This window comes from Neophocaena asiaeorientalis, unplaced genomic scaffold (assembly GCF_003031525.2).
Source record: "Neophocaena asiaeorientalis asiaeorientalis breed wild unplaced genomic scaffold, Neophocaena_asiaeorientalis_V1.1 scaffold501, whole genome shotgun sequence".
NCBI lineage: Eukaryota > Metazoa > Chordata > Mammalia > Artiodactyla > Phocoenidae > Neophocaena > Neophocaena asiaeorientalis.
This window is the reverse complement of record NW_020172678.1, coordinates 362,023-371,794: the sequence shown is the minus strand read 5'-3', so window position 1 is coordinate 371,794 and position 9,772 is coordinate 362,023. Positions and strand designations below refer to the sequence as shown.

Below are 9,772 nucleotides of genomic sequence, written 5' to 3'. Positions count from 1 at the left end.
CCTGGGAGCCCAGATGAGACTTGGAGCACCTGCCTGGGGCTGTGAGAGGGAGGCAGGACCCCACCCCAAGCCAGATCTCAGGGCTCCTTGGCTTTACTGATTCAGCATCTGCTTAAGATTTTAGAAAGAAACATGGGACCACAGCTCAAACCTCATCTGACCCTGTAGAACTGTGGAAGCTGAGGCCTTGTAAGAATTTAGTCTAAGATAAAATCATTAGCAGCAAAGTGTTCCCTATTCAGTCTCTCTCTCCCTGATTCACACACACACACACACACACACACACGCTCCTGGCCAGAACCACGAGCATGGCCACACTCACCCATACTCAAGAAAAGTGTTTTCTATTTTTTTTGTGTTGTTTTTTCATTTTCTTTTTCTTTTTTTTCTTAAAAAGGACTTATCCAAATATCTGGATAATAAATCATTTGCGTTTCCTAAGAAACTGGGTTTTCTTTTCCCTTGTGGTTTTGGTGTTTTTCTTCTTTTTTTGAGCCTTACTAGCAGTCTGAAGCTTTCTTTCTTTCCTTCTTTCTTTCCTCTTCCTTTTTGCTTGTGGACAGGAGAAAGCAGTTTGTCTGAATTGTACTTGACTCTTCGAAGAGGAAAACAGTGTGAAAGGAGAAAGGGGCTTAGGGAGGAGGGAGAAATCAATAGCTGAGGAAGAAAATGAAGAGCACAACTAAAACAGATGCACCCCTGAGACCCTGGGGCACAGGGTGGGAGGGCCACCTCCTTGCTCCCCTAGCTGCCCCCAGAGGCCCCATCCCCACCCCGGTTCCTGCACAGCGGTCTGAGGTCAGGAGAGACAGCAGGAGGTGGAGAAGGACTGCTGGGTCCTCCCAACAACAACGTCCATGGATTTCCTAAGGCTGGTCGTGGTCTGGGGGGGGTGGGCAAGGGGAGGAGGAGGAGGAAGGGCGATTCTGGCTGTGAGCTCGGGAGCAGAGGAGGCCCAACTGCCCCACAGGAGGTTGCCCTGGGCCTGCCTGTGCCAGCCACCTGCGCCAGCCGCCTGCTGGTCCCTAACAGCCCGCGGGTTTGGGGCAGCTCAGCAGTCCCCATCGGTGGCCATGGCCACCAGCATCTCGCTCTTGCCCATCTCCTCCAAGGCACTCGCCAGGCTGTTGAGGTCCCCGTCGTCCTGCTGCAGCGCTTCCCAGAGGTCGAGGATCACACCCGTGGGGCTCGCTTTTGTGGCAAAGTAGTTCAGGTACCTGATGGAGGGAAGGAGAAGGACACTGGGCTCCCAAAATGCTCAGCCCCTCCCAGGAGCCTGGGGTGGACAGAGCACTGAGGGTACATCCCAGGAGCACCGGGACGGTGGGCTCTGGGCTCCCACAATCCTGGGTCTGAATTCCCAGCCCCTCTGCTTGCAGGCTGTGTGGCCCTGGGCAAGTCACTGCTCCTCTCTGAGCCCCAGTCTCATCTCTAAAATGGAAACTGTCCTGCTCATCATCAGTCATCAGTATCGTTATTACTATCATTGAAAGACACTGGCCCCAGGAGAGGCTGTCCAAACCTAGCACTCCATTCTCTCTCTCCATCCCACATTCGTTGTCTGCCTGCTCTCACCCGCCCCATGCACTGCCCTGAAATCAGGAACAAAGGCTTTGCCATCCTTATAGATCCCACCCATTTTGAGTGAGACGTCTTCTACACGGCATCTGCTCGACGCAGGTGTATTAAATGGTTTCTCAGTCAGTGTACCATAACAATGATGATGCCTAAATGCCGTTATATTATATTTATCCAGCACTTTAAGTGCTCCAGAAGAGTTCTGACACCAGGATGCCTTCTGTCACCCAGCAGGCATTTCCAAAACACTTGCCCTGTCCTGGACACAGGACTGCTGACGGTGACCACGCGTGGCTGGTATCCTGGCTTCACCTGATTCTCAAGGGCCAGCACTCTGAGCACGGTGCTCCTCAAGGAACCAGCTTCTCAGACTTAGCACACCCAAGCCTGAGCTCCTGGTCTGCCGCAAACGGCAGATCCGCTCCTGGACCGTCAGGCTGCCTGCCCCACCTGCCCCATGGGGACAGTGGGAGGGGGGCGGCTCTGGTCCAGGCCGGGCGGGCTGTCCCGACACTCACCGGTCCATGGAGAGCTTCTGCGCCAACAACCGCCAGTCATTGCCGCGCGAGTTGGGGGCGTCCAGGCTGTTGCATATCTTCTGGCGGATGGAAACGGGGATCTTGAAGGCGTAGGGTCCCAGCTGGGTGGTGACTGTGCTGCTGGGGGCGGAGCAGAGGGCGTCCAGGGAGCCAGCAGGCGTCTGGAAGAGCAGGGGGTAAGGGTGAGAGGGGCAGAGGGCTCCCTGTGCACGGCTCACTGGGCATCTGCCCCTCCAGCCTTCCTGCCTGGGGACTGTGAGCTCTTGGAGGCTCCGGCCGCTCCCCCGCCTCTGGGCAGGCTCCAGCTGCTCAGTCAAAGGGCTCCTCCCCTGGAAGGTCTGCCACGGCTGCTGTGACTGCGTCCCCAGGGCCAGGGCTGTACAGCCGCTCCCCGCCCTCGGGGTGCACACGCTAATGCCACCTCGTGATTACAAAGCCACGAGGGGCCCTGGCCCCAGTCTAATCCACGTGGACCCCCTTTAACACAAACGCAAATGAAGTCTGGAAAGGAGAAGTGATGAATCCATGGTCACATGCCATGTTCGTGGTAGAGCTAGGTCTAGACCAGGGGTCCCCAGCCGGTCCGCAGTCTGTTAGGAACCGGGCCGCACAGTAGGAGGTGAGTGGCGGGGTCGGGCGAGCGAAGCTTCATCGGCGTTCCCTCGCATTACCGCCTGAACCATCCCCCGCACCAACGCCCATCCGTCCGTGGAAAACCTGTCTTCCATGAAACCGGTGCCTGGTGCCAAGATGGTTGGGGACCGCTGGTCTAGACTATATCCAGTGCTCTTTACACTGCACTGCAAGGAGGACCTAGCGCTGCTCCCTGGGTGGCCTAGGTTTTATAAACCTCAATCCGGATTATAGTGGCGGAGAGCCACAGGCTTGGGCCAAGTGTTGGCTTGATACAAGGTCCTGATACCTGCCCTTCCTAAAACCTTCTTTCTCATCTCCCAGGTGGGGATCCTCGTATCTGTCTCCCTGGTGGTTGTACAGATTTGGTGAGATTCGGTACAGGCCAAGCCCAGGGTCGGCACTCAGTAAGTCACAGCTGTTAGCAAAGAGTGACCAAGTCCCAGCTCAGACTTGGGAGGTGAGGGGCACAGCTCTGTGGGAGGTGGCCTCTCCCTCACATGAGGGGGAGCCTGGGGTCTGCACGCTGCAGCGCCCAGCCCCGTGGGGCGTCCGCTCTCCGGCCCTCACCTCTACCAGCGTGGTGTGCAGCTGGAATATCTGGCCCTCCCCCTCCACCTGCCGCACGCAGATCTTGCAGGTGAGCTCCGTGGAGGCCAGGCTATGCCTCTCCAGGGTGAAGGTGCAGTGCAGGGCCTTCTGGCTGCCACTCCAAATGTGATAGAAGGGGATCTCCTGGGGGAGGAGGGGCAGGGTCAGGGAGGCGAGGCCAGCCTGCCCTGCCCTTGGGGAATGGAGGCGGAGGCAGGTAAGGGGGCCAGCCTCAGGGAGGGCTGGGACCTCTCCATCCAGGTGGGCAGAGGAAGAAGAGCTGGGCAAGGGCCCTTCAGTTGAGAAAGGGAGTATATGGGTGAGAAGGCACAAGTCTGAATATGTGACTGTGTGTGTGCACGTATCTGGGTCTGGGAAGCCTTGTGGACTCAATGGTGTCACACAGATGGGCGCGGGCAGAGGGATGTGACCATCAGAGATTAGTTTGGACCATCTGCCAGCCATGAACGCTCTTAGAGATGGTAAGGTCTCTTTAAAGATGACGGGTACAGACATTTGTGTGTGGGAGTATGTGACAGGGGTGGCAGGGGGAGGGAGACAGAGAGAGACACAGGGGTGGGAGTGGGGACCAAGGCTGCAGGACTGAGGGAGGAAGCAGGGAGGGGAGTTGGTCTTCTCTGGGCAGCCCCCCAGGTGCGCCCCTCCCCAGCTCCATCCCTCCCCCTCCTGCGGCCCAGTCCTCACCTGGTACTTGGCCAGCAGCTTGCTCCTCCAGTGGGCGTGGGGCAGGTCGTGGAGGGAGAGGCGCAGGTTATGGTAACTGTCCTTAAACAGCAGGGGTTTTGGCTCCTCCACTAGGTAGCCACCCAGGGTCCGCTCCAGCTCCAGCACCTCCTGTGGGCCAGGGAGCAATGAGAAGGGGGAGCCCATCACATTTGGCCAAAGGGCCCTTTCCTTCTGCAAGTTTGGGGCTTGGGGACACACGTGGGCAGAGGGAACTAGGCTGTAACATTGAAGGCAGGGAACCATCTGAGCCACAGGGCTGGGACTAAGTGCTCATAGAAGACTTACTGTGTGGAGAGATGCATGAAAGAATGGATGGAGGGAAAAGCAGATGGATGAATGGGCAGATGGTGGGACAGGTGGATGGATGAATGGATTTACAGATGACTGAATAGATGCACTGATGAATGGATGGTTAAGTAGATGGATAAATAGATGGGTTGACAAGTGGATGGATAGACAGATCAACAGAGACAGACAGACAAAATGTGCAGATGAATATACAAATGGATGGTATAGAAACAGAACAGATGGAAGAAAAGATAGATGCGTGGATGAGTGATGGCTGGATGGACAGATAGATTATGGACTAAATGAATATACAGACAGATGGGCAGAAAGTTGGGTGGATGGATGGATGCATGGATAGATGGGTGAATGGATGAATGGATGGACAGACGGATGGATGGGGATTGAAAAAATAAAGAACGCCATCAAGCCAATATGTGGCAACTTCCCTCTTGATCTCCATTCCATTCTCTGACTATAACTAGATGTTAGCCAATGCCCTAATACCAAGGGATCCAGGTTTCAAGAGCATTTCCCAGGAGCCTCTAGCTATTATGGGCCTCCTGCAAGTTCAGGTCAGCCTGGTCCCAGCAGAAGACACTCACTCTCCCACAAGGCCTTTTAACCTGTGTTGCATCAGTCGGCAACTTGGAGTTTGAGACAAGTCACATGAGACTGAGAGGCAAAGGAGATAGAAAGGCCCACAGATCGTGGGCTGGAGGAGGCCTGGAGCTACAGGAAAGAAGGCTTCATAGCAGCAGGGGATGGAAGGATGGAGAAGGAAAAGGGGTTTAAATAGGGCCAAGCCTCTGTGCTCTTCCACTGTTTGTCAGGATGAGACTGAGATCCTGGGAACTGGTGGGAGGGCTGGGCAGAGAATGGACAGGGTCTTAGAGGCTGGGGGGACAGGGTGGTACTAACACCTGCCGTTATCAGGTTCTAGGTGCTAAAATCCGGTCCCTTCACCTTCTCTCTCTTCCTGCCCCGAACCCCTTCTCATCTGCCATGCACCCCCCTCGCTTAAGGGCACTGTCCGTTCTTTTGCACACACTAGGAGCTTGGCTGTCAGCCGCCCCCCTTCCCCTCCCCCTCCCCCTGTTCCTCCCATCAGTCACTGTTTCTGTCCATTCTACTGACTTAACAGACTCCAGGCCCCTCTCCAGCTGTTGTCACTGTCTGTTGTCCAGGGTCCAGCTGCAGCCTCCCAATTGGTCTCCCTGCTTCTTGTCTACCCATTCCCACTGCGTAGCTTTCAAAAGAGCACCCATGAACAGGTGTCCACCGGGTCTCTGCCCCCGCCCACTGGATAGGTTCCAAATTCCTTGCCACGACCCTAAGGCTGTTGGGAGGCTGAGCCCTGCCTGTCTCTCCAGCCCCACCTCTCATACCCCTGCACGCTTTGGCACACAGAACAACACACCTGCCTCTGCATAAGCCTCTCTGTCTCCTGGAATGCGCTTCTTCCTTCTCTGCCTGGAACACCCACCTGTCCCTTGGAGCTTAGGTCTAAGGTCAGCCCTGCTGTGAAGCCTTCTCAGACCCCCTCCCCAACAACCAGGACCTGCCAGCCCCTCCCAGGCTGATGTTCCCTTAGCCCCGCATCAGTGATCCCCTGGTCTGTCTCCCACCTCTAGCCCACAGCTTGGTGAGGGCAGAACTGTGCCCAACTCATCTCTGTATCTCGAGGATCTGATGTGACTTCAATGTTTGAGGAACAAATGAATGACTGAATGAGGCTGATGGTGGCAGAGGGTGCCTGGCAGGTACCATGATCCTGGGGAGGGGGATACTGGAAGGTACCATGCAGCTGGCCGGCTGTGGGCGAGGTACCCGCAGCGTGCAGGCCCGTGTGGGTACCAAATGGCCTGGCCTTACCTTCAGTGCTACGGGCGTGTCCTCCAGGCAGTAGACCCTGAGGCTGTACTCCAGAGAGGTGCAGAGGGCGGGGGCGAAGATGGCCAGCTGGAGCCGCTTGACTGCCAAGCGGGAGTAGGACTCACCCGTGAAGACGTAGGTGCCCAGCTGGTCCAACAGGATGTGGCAGGACCTGGCCTCCAGCTGGCAGTAGCAGGGGGTGTTAAGGGTCTCCTCATCCAGGGTGACCACCTCCTGCAGGGTGACAGTGGAGGTGAGGTGGCTGTACCAGCCAAGGCCCTGGAGAGGGTCCAACCAGGTTAGGCCAGGAGGAAGGGGGAAGGTTGGGTTAGGGGACCGGCCCCCCGGCCTTGGCTCCTCACCTCCCAGTGGCCCTGGTGGGCCTGGGTCTTGAGCTGGAAGATCCAGTCACCGGCACTGACTTCAGCGCAGTGTGGCACCGTGAGGATGACGGGGCGGCACAGCAGGAGCCCCGTGGGCCCGCAGGTCACCGAAGGGCTCAATACTGTCTGGGTCCCTTCCGAAAGCGGGCTGGGGTGGGATGGAGGGCAGGAGGGAGGCAGTGAGGGAGCGGTGCTGGCCTCCCGGCTCTGCCCCAGCTCCTGGGATGGGAGAAGGCAGGACTGCGCCCTGGGGGCTCCCAGAGGCCACAGGTTAAGGAAGAATGGCACCGGCCTTGAGATCGTTTCTAAATTTTTGCTATTACTCCGCAATATTCTCATAGCCAAATCTTTGCTCCCATTTTCAAAGGTTCTGCACTCCAGGGATGTTGTGGATAGGTGCTGCTAAAGTGCCCTCTGGAAAGCTGGTACCCATCCACGCTCCCACCGACGTACCTTGGGAGGGCTGTGTTCCCATTCTCTCACCAGTATGAAGGTATTATGACATCTGAAAATAGCTTTGCAAGCTGATGAAGTAAAAAAACTTCTAGTATCTTATGGCTGTCTGAATGACTGTTTCTTTGACTACAAATTAGGTCAAACATTTTCTCATAACCTATTGGCCGCTATGTGTGTATGTGTGTGTGTGTGTGTGTGTGTGTGTGTATAAGAGAGAGTGTGTGTGAATCACTTGTTCATATCCTTTGTCCATTTTTGTACTGAGATGTTCAGTTTTTCTTATTGGTCTCCCAAACCTCTTTACATAGTGAGGATAGTAGCCCTTTGTCATATTGTAGCCAGCTGGTCAACTGGCTTTCAGTTTTATGATTTGTTGTGCTGGTTTTGCATGGTTTAAATGTGAACATAAAAAGATCTAGCAATGTCTTCCTTGGAGAACTACCTCTGGCCTTAGGATCGGACTTAGAAGGGGAGATGGTGACATTTGAGCCCAAGGTGGGCAAGCAGCAGGGAGAGAGAGGCCAAGGAGTGGGCAGCTGGGCTGGGGCTGGGGTCTCTATACTCACAGGGTGTTTTCTGCCTTGTTGATGAGGAGGTACATCTCATAGAACTTGCCCTGGGGAATGGCTCCATTGGGCACCAGCAGGCTGACCCCTAGGGGGAGAGGGAGGTCAGTAGGGAGGGGCTAGAGGGAGTCCAGGAGCTTAGAACAGGGGATGGGGGGTTGGCCCCCATCTTGGAGCAGGGAGAGAAAGACATCTGAGCTCCTGGTGGTCACCAGCAAGGAGTGGGGAGAGGAGACTGGGTGCAGGGAAAGGCCAGGTCACTGACTGCAGAGGGGCTGTCAAGTAGCACAGGGGCCACTGGCATTGCGATGGGGTGTAGAGATGGGACAAAGACCTGGAGTCTGAAGGTGCAGTGCCAGCCCCAGCCTAGCTCAGTGTATGATGCTGGGAAACTGTCAACTGCTGGTTCTGCAACCTGAGCTGGGCAGCCCTGCCTTTTCAACAGCACTCTGTAGGTTTCTCGACTACATCGGGGTATACTTTCCCACTCACCAGATGGTGAAACTGAGGTTTAGAGAGTTCCCCTGCCCTTGTGAGGCAGAGGCAGACCTGGACTCCAGGTCTTCTATTTTATAATGACTTCTTCCCCTTGGGCCTCACTTTCCCCATCTGTGAAATGGGACCGGGGAAGCCCTATCTTCTGCTGGGTGAGTGTTGGGACTGTCTAGAGGGGATATGCTGAGGCCAGACTGATGGGTGAGCAGAGCAGGGACCCACCTGTGTCAGGGATGCTGAGCCTCCCGCCCAGGCAGCCAAAGGTGCCGCTGACACTGCTCCCCGGGTCACGGGGCATGCCCAGGAGCTGCTGGGAGCCGAGGCTGGCACTGCGCAGGTGCAGGAAGTGGGCATCCCGGGCAAAATCACCAGGGTATGTGCCGGGTGGCAGGACTCCCAGCAGCTCAGCCCCGTCTGCCAGGCCTGGCCCAGAGCTGGTGGTGCTAGAGTTGTAGACCTTGATCTTGAGGTTGGGCAGGGAGTCCAGCAGGGGTGAGTTGGTCATTGGGATCTTGTCGACCGAGTCCTGCAGGGCGTACATGGGTCCGCGGTAGATGCCCGCACTGGCAGTGAGGTCCGGAGGCACAGATGGGTGCAGGAGCTGCGGGTTGTCTGCAGGGCCGGGGGCTGCAGTCAGACCAGCCATGCCTCGCTGGCCCCGTCCCACTGTCTGCACCTGCCGGGACGCCTTCCTTTACAAAATCCTACCCAAACGTCCAGCTCTGAAAGGTTCCATTGCCACCTGCGGTAGGAAGCTTAGGGACTCACCACCTGGGTTACTTCTTCTTTCCTGCATCTCTGTAACCAAACTCATCCAGCGATCTTTAGAGAAAACTCTAGGAAAACCTCTTGAGGGAGTCAGGAGCCTCTGCTCTGGTCTGGCTGGTCTGGCTGGCTGCCACACCCCCTGGGAACCCTGCCTCCACCCGCCACCCCAGGCATTCCCAGGTCCTTACTGGGCCTCGCAGTCTTAAAGTTGACTGGGTGGAAGCCGCCAGTGAGGGCGGCGGACGAGTCGGTGATGTCGGTGTCGAAGTCCCGGCAGTTGCGGCGGTACACAACCACCCCTACCACCACGAGGACGGTCACCACCACGAAGATGGACACCACAAGGCCTGCGTACAGCGCCACATCCCCCGAGGACTCCAGAACTGCGGGGACAGGAGGGCTGAGTGAGGGCCAGGGGGCAGAGGCACTGGCCCTGAGGGAGCCAGAGATTCCCTTGGTCCCCGGGGAGAGGCAGGGCCTGGGACAGACTGGTGTTGTGCTAGGTTCTAATCTGAGCCCTGCCAGACAGGCTGGTGACCTCAAGCAAGCCTTGAACCTCTCTGAGCATCAGTCTCTATAAGTAAAATGGTCTAAATGTCCCTGCACCCCTGCCCTGCTTCCCTCCCTGTGTGGCATGGGACTCCTGGAGTTAACACTCCCGAGAGTTAACTCATTGCTCTCTGCCCAGGAGGTGGTAAGGCGCCTGTGGCTCAGAGTCACAGGACCACTAAGTGTCCTCTCAGAGCTGGGATTAAGACCTAGCGCCTTACTAGCAGCCTGCAGCAATCTCTATAGGACCCAAGGCCCTGATTCCCAGAAATCTCTGCAAGTAGCCGCTCTGAGCTTCCCTTCCATT

General features: G+C 56.6%; 1 protein-coding gene across 1 annotated transcript in view; it reads right to left on the bottom strand.

Annotated features, from left to right (window-relative positions):
* Nucleotides 1–494: 494 nt before the first annotated feature.
* UNC5B (unc-5 netrin receptor B) overlaps nucleotides 495–9,772 on the bottom strand; it is an 84,472-nt gene continuing 75,194 nt past the window's right edge. The window contains exons 9-17 of the mRNA XM_024739751.1: nucleotides 9,105–9,299; nucleotides 8,371–8,760; nucleotides 7,654–7,741; nucleotides 6,611–6,779; nucleotides 6,249–6,482; nucleotides 4,047–4,196; nucleotides 3,321–3,485; nucleotides 2,097–2,278; nucleotides 495–1,217 (exon numbers count right to left, since the gene is read on the bottom strand). Coding sequence (XP_024595519.1) covers nucleotides 1,052–1,217; nucleotides 2,097–2,278; nucleotides 3,321–3,485; nucleotides 4,047–4,196; nucleotides 6,249–6,482; nucleotides 6,611–6,779; nucleotides 7,654–7,741; nucleotides 8,371–8,760; nucleotides 9,105–9,299 — 1,739 coding nt within the window. The 3' untranslated portion in view covers nucleotides 495–1,051. The remainder of the gene's footprint in view (nucleotides 1,218–2,096; nucleotides 2,279–3,320; nucleotides 3,486–4,046; nucleotides 4,197–6,248; nucleotides 6,483–6,610; nucleotides 6,780–7,653; nucleotides 7,742–8,370; nucleotides 8,761–9,104; nucleotides 9,300–9,772) is intronic.